At 41.0% G+C, this 20,582-nt stretch overlaps 8 protein-coding genes across 8 annotated transcripts; 6 read left to right on the top strand and 2 right to left on the bottom strand.

Moving 5' to 3' along the window:
- Nucleotides 1–130: 130 nt before the first annotated feature.
- BCR41DRAFT_425765 (tRNA A64-2'-O-ribosylphosphate transferase) lies at nt 131–2,749 on the top strand (the record flags this gene model as incomplete). The annotated part of the gene is made up of 6 exons (XM_022030621.1): nt 131–234; nt 402–484; nt 635–675; nt 810–922; nt 1,064–1,424; nt 1,538–2,749. The coding sequence occupies exons 1-6, from the start codon at nt 155–157 to the stop codon at nt 2,747–2,749; spliced, it is 1,890 nt and encodes a 629-aa protein (XP_021876797.1). The 5' UTR covers nt 131–154.
- Nucleotides 2,750–2,855: 106 nt separating this feature from the next.
- On the bottom strand, nt 2,856–5,350 carry BCR41DRAFT_362338 (hypothetical protein). The gene has a single exon (XM_022025716.1). The coding sequence runs from the start codon at nt 5,243–5,245 to the stop codon at nt 2,951–2,953; it is 2,295 nt and encodes a 764-aa protein (XP_021876796.1). The 5' UTR covers nt 5,246–5,350; the 3' UTR covers nt 2,856–2,950.
- Nucleotides 5,351–6,245: 895 nt separating this feature from the next.
- Nucleotides 6,246–7,519, top strand: BCR41DRAFT_362336 (hypothetical protein). The gene has a single exon (XM_022025715.1). It carries the CDS (start codon nt 6,310–6,312, stop codon nt 7,384–7,386), a length of 1,077 nt encoding a protein of 358 aa, XP_021876795.1. The 5' UTR covers nt 6,246–6,309; the 3' UTR covers nt 7,387–7,519.
- Nucleotides 7,520–7,908: 389 nt separating this feature from the next.
- Nucleotides 7,909–8,906, top strand: BCR41DRAFT_374750 (hypothetical protein; the record flags this gene model as incomplete). Its single annotated transcript, XM_022026897.1, has 3 exons — nt 7,909–8,073; nt 8,208–8,570; nt 8,703–8,906. The coding sequence occupies 3 exons, from the start codon at nt 7,909–7,911 to the stop codon at nt 8,904–8,906; spliced, it is 732 nt and encodes a 243-aa protein (XP_021876794.1).
- Nucleotides 8,907–9,285: 379 nt separating this feature from the next.
- On the top strand, nt 9,286–9,811 carry BCR41DRAFT_400874 (hypothetical protein; the record flags this gene model as incomplete). The annotated part of the gene is made up of 2 exons (XM_022029171.1): nt 9,286–9,569; nt 9,694–9,811. The coding sequence occupies 2 exons, from the start codon at nt 9,286–9,288 to the stop codon at nt 9,809–9,811; spliced, it is 402 nt and encodes a 133-aa protein (XP_021876793.1).
- A 35-nt stretch (nt 9,812–9,846) lies between these two features.
- BCR41DRAFT_362334 (POT family-domain-containing protein) lies at nt 9,847–11,877 on the bottom strand. Its single transcript, XM_022025714.1, has 2 exons — nt 11,533–11,877; nt 9,847–11,423 (listed from the first exon to the last, which is right to left on the bottom strand). The coding sequence occupies exons 1-2, from the start codon at nt 11,681–11,683 to the stop codon at nt 9,970–9,972; spliced, it is 1,605 nt and encodes a 534-aa protein (XP_021876792.1). The 5' UTR covers nt 11,684–11,877; the 3' UTR covers nt 9,847–9,969.
- Nucleotides 11,878–15,974: 4,097 nt separating this feature from the next.
- On the top strand, nt 15,975–17,602 carry BCR41DRAFT_328010 (transmembrane amino acid transporter protein-domain-containing protein). Its single transcript, XM_022021685.1, has 2 exons — nt 15,975–16,377; nt 16,464–17,602. Exons 1-2 carry the CDS (start codon nt 16,097–16,099, stop codon nt 17,512–17,514), a joined length of 1,332 nt encoding a protein of 443 aa, XP_021876791.1. The 5' UTR covers nt 15,975–16,096; the 3' UTR covers nt 17,515–17,602.
- Nucleotides 17,603–17,958: 356 nt separating this feature from the next.
- Nucleotides 17,959–20,051, top strand: BCR41DRAFT_362331 (Pex19 protein family-domain-containing protein). The gene is made up of 6 exons (XM_022025713.1): nt 17,959–18,279; nt 18,416–18,864; nt 19,086–19,250; nt 19,367–19,534; nt 19,647–19,716; nt 19,866–20,051. The coding sequence occupies exons 1-6, from the start codon at nt 18,219–18,221 to the stop codon at nt 19,910–19,912; spliced, it is 960 nt and encodes a 319-aa protein (XP_021876790.1). The 5' UTR covers nt 17,959–18,218; the 3' UTR covers nt 19,913–20,051.
- Nucleotides 20,052–20,582: the final 531 nt, after the last annotated feature.

Raw genomic sequence — 20,582 nt, 5'->3', positions numbered from 1 at the left:
GGAGGCTTATATCAGCCACCAAATCAATTCAATCCCCCTCGTATTTAATCAAAAAATATATTTGAACTATTGAACCAATCGAAACAGCCCGAATTTAAAATTATACATGAATTTTTTTTTTTTTTTCCCCCATTAATTGAAAGATCTTGTCAACATGATTGCTGGCATCGAGACAACCCAAATCAACAAGCATGGTAGTACTAGGGACGAAATACGCCGTGATGCGAAAAGCTTGTAAAGTGTATTTTTAAAGGCACACCAGGGGATTTTTTCTCGTTATTTCTCTTTATTTTTCTTGTACCAATTTCCCGTCAAAGGGGGGAAGAAAAGGAGAAGAAGAGTCTCGACTCTCTGAGTATTCATGGCTTTACGACGTTTTGTCTCTTTCCTTTTTTCTATAGGTTGAACAGGCTCAAGTCTATCCAAGCAGATGCAGCCTTTGTCAGTGAAATCGCTGATCTACTCCCTCAATTTCCTCTGCTTGGTAAGGCCTCAAACTGTAGATGCGAATAGGGGGGAAGAAGGAAAGGCGGAGGCACAAAAAAAAAAGGGCAATCATGCAAGGATCATTGGTGTTCGCAGTTTAGCAAATCAAACACTCAAGGAGGTCTTTGGCTTTTACATTCTTTCATAGCTAACGAAAGATGCGGGACTTGGTATGCGCGTCCGTCTAGAGTAAGCAATAGAAGCAAAATAAGGAGGCTGATCAGAATTGAGTTTTACTTTGTCTCCATAAAAAACCCAGTCAACTTGATCAATTACTGACGTGGATCTTTACCTTCATGAAAAAAAAAAAAAAAAAAAAAAAGATCCTAAAACCTGGCGTATACTTCAAATCAACAGATGGACATGCAGGCGTTTGGGACTTTAATCTTAGGCGATATAATCCACATTTGATTACAACCATTATCGATAATGGCGGGTAAAGGATCATAATAGAAAAAGATGTTTATAGAAGTGTGAAAAAGCTTGCAGATCATGCATGGGTTAATAATATGATCCATAAAGAAACAGCAGCCTCGTCAGCTACTTACGTTTTTAAAATATATATGATATGTACCAGATGTATCATAGTGGATTCGACAAGAAAAGGAAAGCGAATTCCTGATGCTCTTTCAAAGACAATTCCTATTTGGTGCGCTACACTCAATACTGCGATCCGCAAATGTGCACTTCAAAACCAGGTTAAGCGGCAGCAGCAACAGGCGCAAGTCAAGCCCCAGGAGCACACACATGAACAAGACAGCGGTTTAGCACAGCATAGTACTGGTTCTCAACAAAGCGACTCCGAGATATCGTTACACATCCCTTCCTTAGATCCAGAACGATGGGATACGCGTTATCACTCGCTACCTAGCATTACCTCTAGATCTGAACATGCACAAATTGCGGAGAAAATTGATCAATTTGCGGAAAAGCTGATGGTACCATGAAGCTAAACTATCTGCCGTGTAGTAACATGAAACTGTATATTATATGAGATCTTCAAGTCTGATTCTAGCCAATTCCTATCTTCCTCTCTTTCTTTCTCTACCAGCGATTTACGGACTTGACACCATTGACGATGCGTTTGAAGAAGCCAATTCGCCCGATCTGGCTTACTCCACAGAGTTTTCTATTCAAAGATGACATGCCTGATTATAGCGATGTGGCGTTTTTTCCTGTGATCTGTTTAAGCGCGTCTCGGGTAGTGAAGGACGGTATGGAGGAATGTGATGGGTATTTGTATGTTCAAGGATCAGGCGATGATGAAGATATGTGGTCGAATGGACTGACACCTTCTCTATTTTGGGAGAATGAGGAGTATCTGCTTGAGAATGGAATCTCACCAGAAGAGTGCGAGAGGCGCGCGCAAGAGATTGTTCGAAAGGCTAAAAAGGGACAGTTGGAGGCAGCACAGTACCATCAAAACTCTAGAAATACTATCAAAACATCCTCGGGACATGACAAGGATCGAAGTAAGAAATACGGTGACAGCCAAATTCCAATGGTGTTTACGCCCTCAATGGAGCTATGCTCTGAAATCAAGCCCAGTCCTATATGGATCGGAAACAATGCAAGTGCAAGGATACCGAACTGCTGGAATAATGGGTTTGACATGGTCATCAATTGCGCCGCGGAAATACAGCGTAATGACCTTTTCGAGATAGCGGGAAATGCCGACTTGGTGACATGTCTCGGAGGTAATGGCGTAGGAGGAGTGCAGGCGTCACTCTGCACCATACAAAAGCATCAATGGGAAGCAAGTGCTGCGGTTTCATCAATGGCTACCCCCTCGGTCGTAGAAATACCTAAACATGACCCTCAAGGCAAGAATTTTTATTATTTGCACTTGCCAATAGCTGAGGGGAAGAAAGGTCAATACCAACTATTGGAAATGATACCCATAGCTGTCAGCGTTGTCCAGTCAATATATACTGGTGAGACCTCAGTAGCCTCGACCCTGGGCAACGATATGCCGAGTCCAAAGATCCTGGTTCATTGTCAACAAGGGATGGATCGCTCTGTAGGTATAGCTCTGGCGTTATTGGTGTCGTGCTTTGATGAAGAGACAGGCGAGTATTGTGGCACAATGCCAAATGTGCGACAGGTGTCAAAAGAGATCATTCAGAGACGACTTTTTCAGATCATGTCGCATCGACTAGCTGCGCGGCCATCCAGAGCAACACTAAAGATCATTAATACGCACTTTATGAGCCCTACCGAACCTCCTCCAGCTAAGCATAAACATGCATCTGCATTGGAGTAATAATAATAATAATAATAATAATAATAATAATAATAATAATAATAATAATAATAATAATAATAATAATAATAATAATTAATAATAATAATAATAATAATAATAATAAGCATGATGACCAGGAAACGAATTCTCTTTTTCTTGACAAGGATACAGTATATTTTGGCAAACATATAACATAGGACACTAGACGGCCTAGTTAATTCAAATGTCGTCTTCGTAACCAAAGAACCTAACACGCCATAGACATTCATCGCCAAAAAATTCCGTCATAGTTTTTGCTAATCGATATACACCTTTGCATTTGAGTGGATATTTGGTCGGTCGGCTTGATAGGATGGTATCAGCCGCCTCAGCGCCCTTCGGCGTCAGGTTGACTGAGTTGTGGACTCTAATCAAGCAAAGTGATTGACATGTCTGTGCAAGATAAAGGAACTGCTCATCATTTAGGAACCATATTCCTTCCAGATAAAGACACCTAAGGCGTTTCAATTGTATCAGCGCATCTAGCATGTTTCCATCGTTCGGAGACGGACCAACGGTCCATGCGTTGCATGAATGCTGTAATGCCAGCATTTCCAACGAGGGGCACTGTTGACTTAGGCTCGTAAAATCAAATTCACGTACAAAGTGGCCTCGTAACGCCAGCCGGGTCAGCTGAAGAAACATGTGGTTAAAACGATGGGGTGGCTCAAGGTAAGATGAACTATACAGGACAAATTCCTCAAGCTGGTGCCCAAAGGCAGCGATGACACTGTTGGCTATATCCATTTGGGCCATCTGCTGAATAGATAAGCCCAGCCTTTTGAGCCTTGGAAGGTAGCCATGTGATACACGCCTATCGTAGTCGTCATCGATTATACTGCTGCTTTTGCCATGTTCACCTTGGTCAGTTGAACTCGAGCGCAGCTTTTCTTCTTTAAAGCGCCGCGACATTGCCACCTTTGCATCCAGAACCTGTTGAAACTCAATGGGCCTATCGATAGAAAATCTTAGTTCCTCCAGATTTATCAGTCTTCCTAGAGCTTCGTATGATCCAGCATTTTCAATATTAAGTGACATAGGCCCCATCCAAAGCACCTTTAAGTTTCTACACAACTTGGGGTCCCACTGGGAGATCCATGCTCGCTGATCATAGCGTGAAGACCGCAGTTCCAGTGCCTCAAGCTTTTCAAAGAACCTTAAAATATTTACAAAGCGATCGCCAAGTAAAGACTGTGCTTGTAGGGAGAACTCGCGAATTTGATGAAGCGGGTGGCTGCTGTTATTTTTCGGTCTTCCTTCTTCACCTCCAGCTGTTGCTTCCACAATTTCATCCGGATGGATGCCCAGATGATTTCCGAACTGGAGCGTCGATAAGACTCGCTCAAGCGTATCCCAGTCACATTGGTTGTTGGTCATGTAACAAACTTCCAGGCGACGTAGCTTTGTTAGTTTCTTGAAGGTGAAACAATAAGGTCTTTGAGATTCCTCTGTTGTTCTAGATAGCTCAGCTGAAGTTAAACTATGGCCAATAAGGCTAGTCTCATCGCGATTTGTCTGCCCCTCGTTTTCTTCCCTTGCCTGTCCAGTCCTTGATCTTGTCCTGCCCTTTCGCGGTGCGCGCTCGTGTCTCTGTTGATAGGTCCGCATCCGATGAATTGGAATCCTCAGGCAACGTATCCTATCTGCACCCGGTTGATTCAGAAGAGCCCGCTGTAGATAGTCCAAGACCCCGACCGACCTTAACTCTTTTTCCCATCGAAAAGGTGCAAATCGCAATGGAAACATGCCAGTCTTTCCTGTCTGTATTGCCGCAGCTTCTCCTAATGATAACCGGGAAGAACCTCTAGTGCAGAGCCTCTCCAGATCCAGTACAACTAAATGGCGAAGATAATGTTGACTCCTCCAGCTAATTGGGTGAGGGAAGCCTTGGTAACTAGAATGATTGAATCTCCACTGAGGACTCGAAAAGTGTTTTGACAGAGCAGGGAAACGTGCGGAGAGACCTTGAACTAACGGGGAGAGCAGAGTACAGAGCAGTAGTGTTTCGCGAGTTTGCTGCTCATAGAAGGCAATCTTATTAAAGTCGATCATGTGGTTTTCATAATGGTGACGAATCTTGATGGCGTCTTCTTGAGTGGCGGAGGAGAGTAAATCCATAGATGCAGTCCAAAGACAAAAGGCAGGTGGCAACCCTACTGTAATCGAATTAGTCTGTAAAGACAATTTGATATTACTGCTTCTCTGTTGCGTGATATCTCTGACCCGTTGAAATGCATCGTTGTAGAGCCGAGGAATGACCAAGAAGAAGCACTGACGATTTACTCGAGCGAGCGTGGCTAGCGAGCCAGAATCATGGTCCAAAAACGTTACTATGAGTTCGAGGCATTCGGTGGGTAGGTTACTCCAACCAACCGACAATGTTGATGGCGGTAATGGACACTCTTGATTGAATCGAAGATGGTATACTTTATGCTCTTTGTCGAGGGAATCCAATGTGACAGTAAAGGATATCATAACGCTTCTGGTCCTTGATCCTGTGCCTTTGTATTAACTTCCCTGGTTTGAGAGTGGAAAGAGAGTGTGTGCGCTTTCGGAATGTTTCCCAGAGGAAAAAAAAAAAAAAATATTAAAAAAAAAAAAGGAGAAAGAAGAAAGGAGAGAGAGGAAAAAGGAAGAGGGGAAAAAGGAAGAGGGGAAAAAAGCAAGAAATTATTGCACAATTTGCTCTCCCTTTCATTTTAGGTCGATGGTCGACAATGCATACGCAGGTGCCCCAAACCAAAAGCAATGTTAAAGGCTCACTGACGCACTGCAGCAAGCACCGCCTTGTGGTCTCAGAGGAGGCAAATTAAGCGATATTCGCCCTACGTAATGTTGTGTTTGTGTTTACAATAAAAGGCATTATTTATACAAATATACATATTATATCTATACAGTACACATGTATAACTACATAAACATATTCATGGCAATATTGAGATCGTGTAACAATTCTCCATCTACTCACCTGTCCTCAAATGGCAAAGAAAAAAAAAAGAAAGAAAAAAGTACCCATGCTCTGTGAGGCATGTGGAGTATCTGTTGTCCTTTTCTCTCTTTTCACTCACTAGCAAACAGAATTGCACACGCCTCCTCTCTGCTTCAAACTCTTTATTCGGTACTAGGACAATATTTGTATCCTTGAACCATGCGTAGAGCAGCGTACCACTCACTATCATAATGCTTAAAGCCAATTTGTCTACATGTGCTTTTTTTTTTTTAAAAAAAAAAAAAAAAAAAAAGTGAGCTTAGTAGGATTAATAGGATTATATTTCATTTTAAAAAACACGCATGTACAGCACAGCAGCAGTATCTGCTCTATTAGGCACTTGATCGTATCATTCCTTTCTGTTTAGGGAACGAGTATAATGTTTCCTCCTTATTGGAATCTATTCAAACTCCTGTGCCTTATTTTATCATGTCAAACATGGAGTCTTTTTTTTTTTTTCTTTCTCATTTTGAAAAATAGATTAAACAAACACTCTTCTACCACCGATCACTATACCATTATATATACAAGAAATTCATCGCTTGTGACAATGAAACGACCAACCACAAGCATGATCTTCATGTTTCCATTTGTCCTTGTTACCTCACTCTGCTTCGTCTCTGCTGAAGATAAAGAGGGCGCACGATCAACAACAAATACTGCAGAACAAGAACTGAGCCCACATATTATTGACAAATTATCACGCATCATTCAGCCCAACCCAACGTATGCCTTTTATGACTCGTCCAAGTTTAAGCATGATGAGCTTGCTGCCTCAGCTGTCTCGCCTTTCTGCAAATCCTTTACGTTCCTTTGTCACATACGTTGTCTTCAAAGGGGTGATCCTAAGGATGCGGGCCGTATCATCGAGTTCACACCCTCCAAAGCTTCAGCACACTATAAAGGAGAGATCAACCGATGCATCCATATTCCAGTTTCTAATTCAGTCAAAGTCCTTTGTCTCTGCAACAATGGTGTCGACTTGACTGCTGAGATCGATTACGCGCTTGAGGGCATTGTCAATGCCAGCGACTCAGCAGGTGATCCCGGAAAATATGAGATGAAAGGAGCCGCTATAGAGCAGTTGACAGCAACTACGACGATCACAAAGACCATGACCACCACAGTGATGTCGACAAAAACAGTGACTAAAGCCTGTGAAGCTACTCCAACGCCGGCGATAGTCTCCAAAACTGAGACAAAGGAAGATAAATATTTGGACATTGAGCAGAAAATATTTGACACCCACAATGGTCCTAATTCGATTCAGCATGCGCAGTCACTCAGTAAATCGAAGCTGTATGAAGAGCAAAACATGATTAAAGAATTAGCAGAGGAGGCTGAGGATCAGGAAAGATTGGGAATAAAGGGTAGCAAAGACAATCATCAAGACAATGATAGCGATGTAGATGACCACGGAATCAGTGACCAATGCATTGATTGTAATATCGAAGCCCATCAAAAACTCTTATTCAAAGTTGAAGTTAAGCTCTGGAAGGGGCATCACGCCGATAGTGATGAAGACAAAGAGAGTGAGTTGGAGGAGAGAGATCAACGCCGCAGAGAAGAAAATATTGAAATGCAAGCCAGTGTACAAAAACACAACTTCCAGAAAGTTCAGTCATAATAGGAAACATTGCGAAGACAGAAACACATCATAGATCTGAGTCTGCTTGACAAAGCACGATAAGCGCAATATACGCTATACCATACCACATGTATACGTATACCGCATGCACACACACCTCTCATTCAAAACTTGTCACCACCAAATCAATCAATCATCATTTTTGAATAAATAATACATATATCAATTACTGACCAAACGAATCGGACAACATTTCCGAGTGCATTAAAGGACGTACTACTTTGGGAATTGTCGGTCCAGAGTAACTGCGCGCCGCATTCACTAGTCAGCACTATCAATGACAAGAAACGAGTTCATCGACAACATTCCTGCGTCCTTGCGCAGCAGAAAGAAACAACTATCGACATTGGCGTTTTGTTTTAGATACGCCGCTCGTTTCATTTGATTTAGTACTTCAGTATAAAATAGCTTCAATTCCCATCAATTCTGCGATCTTTATTAATTCTCCTAATTTATTCCCGCCCAATTTGTTCTCGACTTTACCACTCCTCCACTGCAGCCATGGCCCGGACGTTCGAAGAAGATTCACGTAATGTTTTGAACCACAATATTTATAGACAAGATAACACCTTTAAGCTCAAATACTTCAAGCTTCATGGCCTTGCCTATGCTTCTCGTTTGATCCTCGCTACTTCTGGCGCCAAATGGGAATGTGCTTTTCCTGAAGTATACTTTTTTTTTTTTTTTTTTTTTTTTTTTTTGCCATAATTATCTGACATCTTGATTCTATCAGAGGTCTATAGTTGCTAACAGATATTTCATCCAACATGGTTTATTTTCTTGGTTACTCGTCGTCATAGGACTGGGCCAACACTGAGAAGAAAGACACTCTCTTTGGTGTTCTCCCAGTGCTTTATGAGACAACAGCCTCAGGGCAGATCGTGGAAGTCCCAGAGTCGGATACAATTGAGCACTACTTGTCCAAAAAATTCCGTCTTTATGGAAATGGAGATGACTACGACGAAATTAAAGTGCGCGCGTTTGCATCATCAATCCAAAGCTTAATCAGTTACTACCTCCTTAGAGTTGCAGTTGTTAAAGACGCTGCGTACAAGGATGTGATGACGGAGAGATTCTTCACAGAAGCACTACCACCTTTCCTGGTGACACATGAGAGGCACTTGGTGGCCAATGGTAGAAATGGGCATTATGTGGGAGACAAGGTAAGAAAAAATTGAAGCGGGATGTAACACTATAATTGTTTAGAAAAAAAAACATTTTTCGTAGCTCAATACATCAATGAGATCTTTTTTTTACTGAACGTACTCCTGTCTCGGTTGTTATAAACTTGAAAGCTTTCTCTTGCCGACCTCAAGTTGGTTATTGCTGTGAATATGGTTGTGGCATTAACACAGGACAAGTTCGTATCTCAAGAACGCACACCCGCCATTTGGGCCGTGTGGGAAAAGGTGAATGCCATCCCATCGTATGTTGAGTGGAAGAAAACGAAGGCATATAAGGAGATCTCTGAGCGCAACTTGGACATCCTTGGCTTTTAATAGCACACCTTTTTTTTATTTTTATTTTTGATAAATGTGGAACGCAGAATGATAAATTAAAACTGAAGTCCTGAGGTGGTTGGAGTTGTACGTTACCACTAATGATCTAAACCTATAGCATGAATGGAGCAAATACCCTCTGACGCCTTTTCCATAGCCTTGCTTTTACTCTATTTATTTTATCCTCTCTCCCTTTCTTTTCCTTCATTCTTCTTCATTTGTGCCTCTCTTTTGCTTCCTTATTCGTTTCCACTACGCGCCATTGCACTTCCACGTTCTGTATCAGACTCGGCTTGTTACACTAATCGGTTAACAAAGAACCAGCTCTACACCATAGTGCATCGTCCGTTTTTTTTAAAAAAATTCTTGAAGGTATACCATGACTCCGCCACCACCACCAACTCGCGAGCAAGGGCAAAGAAGACCTGTTTTGCCATCAATAGACAACTTGCTACGCTCAATTACTGAATACAACTCCGCTAGAACATCAGCCTTTACTTCCGTAGACGTAACAACACCCATCGGATTAGCATCAAATCAGTGTCGTAGGCTATGCGGCAAAGATGCATTGGTTTACCTTGACCAAGTTATGGACAAGTCACGAGATCGACCTGAAATATATATTGAATTCCTGAATATCCTGAGTGACTTTAATAGTCGTCGGTAAAAATAATAAAAAAATATAAAAAAAAAAAAGGCAAAATGCGTGTTTTGTGTAGTGGAAATGTGTATATTAACCATGTATGAAATGTGAATCTTTTCCTCATATTCACCTCACCTTGCGTAGCATTGATGTTTCAGGTGTTATTGATCGGGTCTCGAGGTTGTTTGAGGATTATCCAACGCTTCTCACAGGATTCTATGTTTTCCTACCCCCCAATTATCAAGATTATTACATGCATTGATCCATGCATATTACTTTAATCGTTAAAAACCATTCGTTGTTTGATATTTATAAAAATATGGATGAATAAATTACTCGTAGATTTTATTATTTATATATATGCACAAGAAACATTACAGCCAACATGGGCATTTTTTTTTTTCTCAATCCTTCTAAGGTTTAGACTATGTCATCCAACCTGGCAAAACGCCATGCGAAGAATATTGTCACGATAAACATGGCTCCAGCTTGTGCACCATATACATATACAAAGTTAGGATCGTTACTCCAGATGGCAAGAATCATACCGATCAAAGAACCGAATGCGTTGGTGGCCAAGAACAAAGACATAACTACCGACTTGAGCTCGGGCGCTGCGGACTTGAATGCGAACTCCAGACCAGTTGCAGATGCGAAAATCTCGGAGATACCGATAAAGATGTATGCAGGCATCTGGGTCCAGATAGTCAAATCGTTGATGGGGTAATTGGGTTTTTGAGGTATGATGATAGTGCGGGTTGGATCATTAGGGTCCTTGCCAGAGAAATCGTAGTATGGACCGCTCTTGTATAAGAAGTGCTGGAGGACTGTGACATAGACGAAGCAGAAGGTCACAATGCAGAAGCCAATGACGATTCGGTTAATTGGTCCAAGGCGGAATCCGGCTTTACGAAGCAAGGGGAAAATAAACATGTCGAGGATAGGAATGAAGATAACAATGACGGCTGAGTTGACGAACGACAACATCTCAGGTTTGAGCCAGTTTGGACGTGTCATGTTGATACCCATATTGATAAAGTTGTCGTTCATGTTGTTGTACAAGGCCCAGTAGAGAGGGTAGACCATGAAAACTTTGCAGGCATGGTAGGTACGCTCCATATCATCGACATACTTTTCATCCCATGGCAGAGGCTGGTTGGCTGAAGGAACCTTGGCAGCCTGGATCCAATGAGTGCCTGGAGCACGCTTGCTGCGGTGACGGAAGGCATAAATAACGCATTTGAAGCTCTTGGCGAGAACTGAACCGTTAGGAGGACGATCATAGTACTTATTTTTTCCAAGTGCAAACACAATGATGCCGATGACAAAGACGATGGCGGGGATCATGAAAGCAAGATCCCAACCATAGTCGGAGACCGTAGGGGTGATACCCTGACCTAGAAGACCTCCGACATTGATGGCCATGTAAAAGTAACGGAAGATACGCTCGACAGTGATAGCGTGGTTGATGGTATATCCTGCCTTCTTTGGGTGGGCGTAATCTTCCTCAGGGACCTGCTCTGCAGCGAAAGTTGAGACGTTGGACTTGATACCACCGGTACCCCATGAGATCAAGCAGTACAAGGCAACAATGAAACCGGGCAGGCCGAGAGTATCCTTAAGGCTGTCGATTGCGGATACAGTCAGGAGAATCAAACCAAGAGTATAGACGATAGCGAAAATAAGAACTGTCTTAAACTTTCCGAGCCACTTGTCAGCAACAACAGCACCAAAGATCGATGTGATGTATGAAAAGAAACTAAATCCGCGGGAAATGGCTGTGGCTGTGCCCTTTGAAAGCAACAGATGCTCCAACATGTAACGCTGGAACAACATAGATGCACCATAGTATGCAAAACGTTCACAAAGCTCAGCTGCAAAGAGATATTAGCAAAAAAAAAAAAAAAAAAAAATATACCGAGGTCAACAAATTTGTTTACTGAGCAGGATATCAAATAAAATTGATGCGGGGGTGACACTTACTAACGATAATAAGACCACCAGCGATAGGAATAGGACCAGCAACTTGAATGTTGGTAGCCAAGTCCTCCTCAACCTCCTTCATGTCATGTGGAGGCTCATGGCTGAATTTTTCAATATCAGTTGATTGATGTGGTTCATGTACTTCCTCCATTGCACTATATTATAGGAAGAGCAAGTTGAATCAAGGACGTATGGAGATCAGGATAAAGAGTTTATGGATGAATGAGAATGTCGGATGAAGAAGGAAAGGAGGAGGAGATAGTTGAGTGCGGGTGAATGTGAAAGAGTAAAATCAAAGAGTGAGAGAGCGAAAGGAGAGGGTTCTCAACAAGAAAAGGAAGGAAGAAAAAAAAAAAAAATGAAAAAGGTGGTGTCGATATTTATGCCAATCAAAGGACATGCACAATGATGGAGGATGATGGGTGTGATTGAATTCTCAGAACAAATAAAATAGGCTAACTGCCTTGGAATAAATTACACACGTTCGCTCGTGTGAACCTTTTCCAATATTAATTTATCCAACGTCTATAAGAGTAAAAGAGCATGTGTTACTTTCTTACTTACCACAAGAGGAAATGAAGGTGTATTCGGTTAGCTTGAATGAATGAGCGAGTTTAATTTCAAGTGGGAAAATAAACTTTGTCATTATTCTCTGACATTATTCTAGCGTGGAAAAAAAGAAAAAAAATTGATCTGAATAGGTTTTTTTTGGGTGGACAAATGTTTTTGAATTGCTCGGAATATCTCCGTGGTCCAGTCAAGCACAGTAGGCTCAGAGCTACTCGGATGCGTTACCACGACCAGCCCGAAATGGATTGCTCTCATTCAAAAAAGGGAAAAAAAAAGAAAAACAAAGTTGATAAGGCGATCGATATTTATTTGAATGAACGGTTCCAAAACGGGAACTATACAGATATTGTAAAATTGAATTCAAAAAAGAATACTGGATATTGATCTTAAGACAGAAGTATATAAAACATGCATGTAAAAGACTCTGGAAAAGCGTAGAAATATTGAAGAAAAGTAAATGGGGCAAGCAAGAGAGTGGGCGTAAAAAAAAAATTCTTGCTATCCTGCGCCGCTCAGCGAATCCTTACTCGTTTATGATTGACAGCGTTATTGAACTGGTTTTGTTACCAATCAAGGCTATATTGCATTGACCCGTACGACTAATTGTAGGAAACTGAAGAGGCGGTGCACTGCCTTGCATTCTCATTTTATACTTGAAATAAAATCACAAAATCGATTGATTGTCAAGAAGGATGGCTTACTGACATGTCTATTACGCTCATAACTTCTGTCCTGGGTGTAACTGTGTAACTAAACAATAAACTAAAAGTGCATAGTCTCCAAACACTGGCTACTAAGAAATTGCTTATGAATTTTGCTATTGACATCATGCATTATGTTAATATGGCTCAACAATTTCATTGTTCGAGTAAGCTTTTTTTCTTTTTTCTTTTTTTTTTTTTTTTGCACTAACTCGTGCATGGTGCATGCTCTCGCACCCAATCTTGTCATGTCAAGACGTGAAAGAAAATGGAAAAACGGCAAAAGACCTGTTTATGCAATCTCCTATCGCTTTCTTTTCCCTTGCACAGGGAAGGAAACTTGGCTAAACCCCTTTTTATGATCTCAAGCGGGATATGTGTATGGAATGATCGGGGTTATTATGTGTCAACAAAAAAAGTATTGAGATCATGAGTTACTCTACCAAATAGAGTTATCTTTTTAAAAAAAGACATTTCTCCGACAGATGATTTGCCGTTAGATTGGCACATTGTACTTTCATCTTTCCAGTTAAGAGAAAAGTAAAATCTGTGGAGAATAAAAACATCACGAAAAACAAAATGATCGCTTTCTCTGGCCTCTAGGAACATGATCCGCCCATTCATAAAAAAAAAAGACAAAAACACATTGCACAAAGGCACATGGTTTACTGCGACTAATAACACCTCCACATGGAAGAAAGTTATGCAATTGCAAATAAAGACTGAGAAAAAAAAGGAATGTATACAGCCAAAACTCTTAGCACCAATATGCACATTTAGGTCCCGTTTTTTTTTTTTTTTTTTTTTTTTTTTTCGCTTGATAGATGAGGATTTGAGTTATCTCTTCCACTCTTGGATAAGAAAGCTATATATATATGGATCTGTACTACCATCAGGCGAGCAAGTTACATGTACATTATCTTTGTTTTTTGTCATATTGATAAAAAACGATTCCTTCATCTTTCTAAGGAATGGAGGGGATCCATTGAAATTCTCCGGGGAGATTCTACTGGTTGAATCATCAATGTCTCCACCCTTATTTCTGTTTTTGGTGCTCAATGTTCACATGCAATAAATGAATAGATCGACAAATCCAATCAGGCCGTCTCGGACGAAAGCAAATCCATAGTCTAATACAAATTTAGTCCTGTAGCTGAAACCGATCGATTTAAGCCAACTCTTATCGCCATTTTTATTTGGTCACGATACCTTATATTTTTAATCTAAAAACGATGATTGAATTGTTCTGGTGGCATCTCACTACGTGACGGACTTGCAACAATACTCGTAACAAGCGAGCTAATTGGCTGCCAATACAATCGAAAGTATTCAAAAAATATAAGGTATCGCGACCAAATGAAACGGGCTATATAATGTTTTACCCAGGAACCCAACCTGATCCATCCAACGTAATTTGACATGATCTTACAAATACGAATTGTGCTTGGAAATTTCTAATAAACCAGCCAATTACAAGATGCACGGGGACATTTTTCTATTTAAGGCACGTGCTACAATACTTTGGTGGCGTTCAAACCCGCACGTGCAGGTCATTTTTGGATTTCCGTATCGGCGAGACATGTTGCTACACCATTCACTTCGATATTTTTGCAAAATTAGTGGTCTCATTGTCAGGTGCGCCGTCATCCTATCAAAAAAAAAAAAAAAAAAAAAAAAAAAAAAAAGCTGTTATTTTGAGCTGAACTTCTAAAGAGGCTTTCTTGCCTCTCGTGTCCAGATCAAGAAGCTATAATTTTTTTGGAGGAGTGCCGAGGACAACTCGGTTACTCACGGCATCATTTCCTTATAAATCTCAATGTTCTATCTAGCCGGAATAAAGTTAATAAAAATGTTCAACAGTAGGTTTTCTCAGCAACACGTCACTGGAAGAAACTTCTATTAGGGGGGGTTTTTTTTTACCAATGTTGGTGGTCGTACGTGTCATACACAAGTCCGAGGCTATGGCAACTGTTTTCTAATTCTAATGTCAGCTCGTGTGCACGATTTCTGCAGAAATCACACCATTTCACCTTTTTGACAAAATATTTATTTAAAACCACTAAGTAAACTAATCATCATTCTTTGGATGCTCTTCCATCATAAGCCTTTCCCTTTTTTCTTACTTTTTGTTTTATATATTCACGAGTGTTCGATGTGTATTAAATTGTATGTCCGTCTTGGATCTTTGCCTTACATTGAGCTATCACTTGGAAGAGCGTAAGATGAGTACTCTAAGTAATCTTTGCAGAAATGCTCTGCAAGAGTAGCCGGCAAGAAATATCAAATGAATAGAAAAAAAAGAGTATTAAATGTAAGATAATTGTGTCTGGGAGTCTCGATTAGGGTCTACCTGACGTATTAAAAAAAAAAGAAAATAAATGTGGGAATAAATATGGCTTCGGTTCCACGCACAGACAAATTGAGAGGACAATAAGCTTTTGACCAACCGTTTCAAAAAAATTGTAAGGACTTTATTTTTTCTTATAAAGAATTTTTGATTACCATCCAAGCTTTTGTCCTATAATGGCTTTTTCTTGCTTCTAGACGCGCTTTCGAGAGGGTTTGCAGTGTTCAGGGTCCATTTATAAAATATCGGAGCTTGTCATGGCTTGCAAAGGCCTCACGTATACAGAAAATGGCGTTATCTGATGGGTTGTATTCCTGTGTCCGGATTGGCCTGATTCCTCAGCGACCCTCGTCTCAGAGGCAATTCGGCAATTAAAAAAAAAAGGCTGGAGTGAGCAAGTAAAAGGTTAAAGCTCATTGACTTTCGATGCAACTCCCGTTCTATACATTTTGCTCCTATCATCAATATAGTATGAAGAGGGAGAGCATCAGTTAATTGCTGTTCATGTCTGGCCGATCATTCGCTTACTATTAATCTGTTAGTTTTCTTGTCAAATGTAGCTCTGGCCGATGGTTTGCTAGAAAATGTTAAATAATTTGATCCACGCTTGTATTTAAGAGCTCTGGCTTGTGCAATAATGGCGTGCTTGATGACCAACCCAAATTAAGCTGTCCTTAGTTATCTATTGTATTAGCTTGCATTCCCATTGCTGAGTGCTAAATGTGCTTGAAAAAGCAGCTCTGACGAAAGGAGGTAAAGTGCTATCATTCCTTTATAAAGAGACAGAGTGAACTAATATTTTTTTCTTTTCTCCACCACCTTCTCAACGTGGAGTTCTTGATTTCTGCTACATCTTTCCACCTATCCCTTAAACCCCTCATATCTAATCTCCAATTGGACTTTCCTTCCATTTCCCACTGCACATTGTCTTATAACTACCATAATAATGGCCAAAGCTGAATATACCTCTGAAAAACTCCAAGAGGTCGACATTGAGAGCGTTTCTAGCGGTTCTCTGAGTGACATTTATGCCAATGCCCCTACTGGAAAGGCTACCAATTTCCAAGCTTATGTCAATGTTGTAAGCGTACTTGCAGGTGCAGGCACACTTGGTCTGCCTGCAGCACTGCGTGACGCCGGATGGGTGGGCCTGGTCATCTTGGTTCTGGCTTGCGCTATGGCCATCTATGCTAATCAAAAGCTGATCAAGTGCTTGTACTATGATGGGTATGTTCATTTGTTTGTATTGTATGCATATGTGCAGCTCTATTGATTTTTGACTGATAATGATCTCTTTTTCGCTAAAAATGTAGTCGTACCCGCCTAAGAGAATACCCTGATATTGCTCATGCTGCCTTTGGCATGACAGGAAGGGTTGTCGTTGCCTTTTTCTACAATTCGATCGCTCTTGGAGGGCCCGTCCTATATCTCATCCTTACTGGTACCAACATCCATGATCTTGCTTCTTCTGTTGGCAGTTCTATTACTTTGAAGCAGTGGATCATGATCGCAGCTGCCATCATGGTTGTACCAATTATCGTTACAAAAACTATGCGTGAAGTCGCATTCCTTAGTATTTTTGTTGCTCTCTCGACGGCCATAGTAGTTTTCATTGTCATGATTGCTGCTATTATCGATTCCAAAGATATTGGCTTGATGACCAAGCCCGATGGTTCACTTGCGCCTATCCATCATGACATTGTCATTCCTCGAAACTTACCCCTCGCTTTAGCCACATTTGCCTTTTCCTATGGTGGAAATGTCATTTTCCCTCACGTCGAGGAGAGTATGAAGAACAAGCGCGCCTGGAACAAGATCATCTTTTGGGGGGTGCTGACTGTCACTCTTCTGTACGTGCTATGCTCCATCTCTGGATATGCGATCTATGGTGATATTGTCAAGTCGCCAATCTACCAAAATTTGCCAGGTGGAGCCACCCGGACCATCTCGACCATCATCATTACTCTTCACGTCTTGTTGGCGATCCCTCTCTTCCTTACTACCTTCAACCTCCAGATTGAAAATGCTCTCAAACTGGAGTCGCGTGGTTTCTCATCAAAGGTTGAATGGCTGTACCGAGCCATAATTCGCACCTCTTCCATGGTTTTGGTAACAGTCATCGCGCTGTTCTTCCCTTATTTTGGCCAGATGATGTCGCTGCTAGGCGCAATGAGCGACGGTATGTTGACATTCGTTTTCCCCATCCTCTTTTATTTGAAGCTGTTTGGCTTCAAGAAGACTAACAAGGCTGAGTTGGTGGTTATGATCTTGGTTGTTATTATTGGGACCGCTGGCGCAGTTATTGGAACGATTGATGCCATTAAAGAGTTGGCTAGGGTCTTCCATGGTGAGGGCCATCATTAAAAATATAAGCATACGCGTTCATTGTTTCATAATTTAAATAGTAACAGCATATTTAGAATCTACAATTATATCCTCCATTTGCATGCACTTTTTTCTGTATATTAAATTTCGCAATGGTTACAAAAGAATAGAATTTGTTTCTTGGTCCTGAAAATGTTATTTTTATGGATACAGGATTTAGGCATTGAGTCTTGGCAACTTACTTAAGACAATTAAACAAGCAATAATATTTCTGTGGGGAGTGTCCTATTGAAATAGCAACTCTTCGTGCGCCTCAATAGAGAGCCGTGAAGCACAGCAAGCAGGTTTCCTGGATGAAAACAAAATTAACTGTTCAAAGCGACAAAAGATCGGTTTTGTTCCTTAGTTTTTTTGTCTTGGCTGCCATGTGATCCGATCAAATTCAAAAGCTCTGTATTCCGAACGAGAAACGGTGTCCGTGAATGACAAACAAGCCAAACTATATTTTACAAAGAAGAGTGTGCAAGTGGTTTGCCAGCTAATTCGACTCCATTCTCTACTCAAACTCCTTTTTTTCCTTCCTCAACTGGCCTTTTTCTCCTTCCTCATTTTTCCTTTTTTCTCCATCTCATCCAATTAGACCAGCCAGCGACAGGATAGCCTTTTTTCTTTTTCTCATCCAACGAAAGGATACATAACCAAAAACGAGACACCGCTCACATATATTCAAAAACCACTTTGCAATGCCAGAGATCAAGAAGAACCCATCTGTTGAGGATGACCTCGATGACGACTTTTTGGATGGTAATGTTCATTTCATACTTCTTCGTATTTCGATTTTATTTGCTTCTTGAAAGGCTCTCTCTCTCTTTTTTTTTGTGCTCATACTTAATATTGCTCCGAACCACGTTATCTGTCTGCTATGATGCGCATTACAAAGGTGCCCTGGATGGCTTCACATCCGCAAAGGCTGCGACACCTGTTAAGCCCACTGCAACCCAAAAAGCTACTGGTGTAGCTACATCATCTGCTACTTCTACATCATCCAAGGTCGAAAAGACACCAGAGTCACTTTTACTTCACCCAGAGGAACTTTTGGATGATGATGATGATGAATTGGGAGGATTAGATGCCGAGTTCTCAAAACAGCTGGCTTCAGGTATGGAGGAGTTAATGAAGGAGATGAACAACAATCCAGAACTACAAAAATCCTTCGAGGAGATGTTCAAGGGATTAGATGTCAATGGAAAAGGACCAGCATCCTCATCAGGAGCAGGAGCAACAGGAACGGCGGGAACAGCAGGAACAAAGGCAGCTAGCGCTTCTAATTTCCAAGATAGAATTGCAAAAACAATGGATAAACTCAAGGATAGCTCAGAACAGGTTGACGTAAGTAGAGTTAAAAGTGGAATCAGACATGATTATAGGGAAATTGTTTGGGTGTAGAGGGCACGAAGGTCTTTGTTATTATCAGTCTACTTTATGCTTGGATATCGGGCTCAGTGCTGTAAAAAAAAAAAAAAAAAAAAAAGGAAGCCGAAGCGAGATCAAATAATGTGAATACCATCTAACTTCCTTCCTTCTCCCTCCTTTTTTTGTCATTAACATAGGCCCAAGTTGCTGAAGAGTCTGAGGAAGCATTAATGGCTGAGATGATGAGGCAAATGGAGGGCATGGCTGAGGGCGGTGATTTCCAGAATGTACTTGAAGGCATGATGGAGCAGTTGATGTCCAAGGATATCCTCTACGAGCCTATGTTGGATTTGAAACAAAAGGTAAAATATGAACTCATTCCAACCGACCCACATGTTTAGATGTTTTTCATTCCTGTTCAGGAGTATTAACTGTCATCATAATTCGATCTGATTTAATTTGTTCTGCTATTTTGCAGTATCCTCAATGGCTCAAGGACAATAAAGACAAAATATCGGCTGAGGAGTATGCGCGGTACGAGAAACAGTATGGATATGTCACAGAGATCGTCGCCTTTTTTGATCGACCCGACTTTGATGAAAAAAGTGACGCTCAGGCCAAGAGTGTGATCGAGCTTATGCAGGGTGTAAGTATTTGTTGATCTATTATTTTCTCTTTATATTTGATGAGTTCAAGGGGCACAACTCGCCTTCGTAAAGACCCACAGTGTTCTAATATATTCTCTTTTGATGATCCAGATGCAAGACTGTGGTCAGCCTCCCGCTGATATATTGGAGGAGTTGGCTCCTGGTATGGAATTGGGAAGCGGTAAGTAATATGTGGTTTTTTTTTTTTTTTTTTTTTTTTTTTTTTTAGCTTCCTGGCTGATTCTATCAAAAAGCAACATGTAAGCATGCATGGATACTGACGAGAGATTTTACTTCTTGCTCATGGAACCAATACTAAAATGCTTGTAGATGGTGTTCCTAAAATGCCTGATATGCCAGAGTGTAATATGCAGTAGATCTGGAGATCTGTTTCAATGTCCCTTTCCCGAGGCTCATGACACGAATCTCAATTTGATCTCTTTACTCCACAAGCCCGTCACAAGCCTGAGTAAAAAAATAAAAAATAAAAATAAATGTATTCAAAAAATTCGCCACATTCTTCGTGAGAATTTTGCCTGGACATGTCCAAAATTTCAATGTTAGAATAATCGCACAGACGTTGTTGCAATCAAAACTGTGAGAGTCCAAGCTGGCAAACTTGAAGGGTTGTTTTGTGGAGGAATAAAATAGTGTTGGGGCAGGGCTCATCAAAAAGTGTCGGGGTAAAGATCTAACAACGGATGCACACGAAAAAAAAAGTAACAAGGATAAAAATACTCAGTTTGGGCGAAAGGTAAACTTTGAAAATTGAAAACGCAAAGAGGAAAAGAGGAAGATGCCTGGAGCGCAAAGTTTAAAGGGAAAAAGAGTGAAAGGGCGAATATGCCATGATTGCCATCGATGTCCTTGTGCCGGAGTGGCAGATCGACCCCTTAAACGATACCCCGGTCACCACGCAAAGAAAAGAAAGGGGGTAAGTGGAGGACGAGAGAGAAGATGATTGTGAAAGAAAAAAAAAAAAAAAAAACTCTGAGGAAAGGCATGGGCACAGATACTTTTTCGAGGGAAAGGAAAATGGGTGGCACG

This window comes from Lobosporangium transversale, assembly GCF_002105155.1.
Source record: "Lobosporangium transversale strain NRRL 3116 chromosome Unknown BCR41scaffold_54, whole genome shotgun sequence".
Classification (NCBI taxonomy): Eukaryota; Fungi; Mortierellomycota; class Mortierellomycetes; order Mortierellales; family Mortierellaceae; genus Lobosporangium; species Lobosporangium transversale.
This window is presented reverse-complemented; position numbering and strand designations above follow the sequence as displayed.

Bases quoted from the DNA above. Each gene is read 5' to 3' on its own strand.
- BCR41DRAFT_362334 (XM_022025714.1), bottom strand. From the start codon at position 11,683: ATGGAGGAAGTACATGAACCACATCAATCAACTGATATTGAAAAATTC. The intron at 11,424-11,532 runs GTAAGTGTCACC...ATCTCTTTGCAG, and splicing joins TGGTGGTCTTATTATCGTTA to CTGAGCTTTGTGAACGTTTT.
- BCR41DRAFT_362331 (XM_022025713.1), top strand. From the start codon at position 18,219: ATGCCAGAGATCAAGAAGAACCCATCTGTTGAGGATGACCTCGATGAC. The intron at 18,280-18,415 runs GTAATGTTCATT...CGCATTACAAAG, and splicing joins CGATGACGACTTTTTGGATG to GTGCCCTGGATGGCTTCACA. The intron at 19,535-19,646 runs GTAAGTATTTGT...TTGATGATCCAG, and splicing joins TGATCGAGCTTATGCAGGGT to ATGCAAGACTGTGGTCAGCC.
- BCR41DRAFT_328010 (XM_022021685.1), top strand. From the start codon at position 16,097: ATGGCCAAAGCTGAATATACCTCTGAAAAACTCCAAGAGGTCGACATT. The intron at 16,378-16,463 runs GTATGTTCATTT...CTAAAAATGTAG, and splicing joins AAGTGCTTGTACTATGATGG to TCGTACCCGCCTAAGAGAAT.
- BCR41DRAFT_362338 (XM_022025716.1), bottom strand. From the start codon at position 5,245: ATGATATCCTTTACTGTCACATTGGATTCCCTCGACAAAGAGCATAAA.
- BCR41DRAFT_362336 (XM_022025715.1), top strand. From the start codon at position 6,310: ATGAAACGACCAACCACAAGCATGATCTTCATGTTTCCATTTGTCCTT.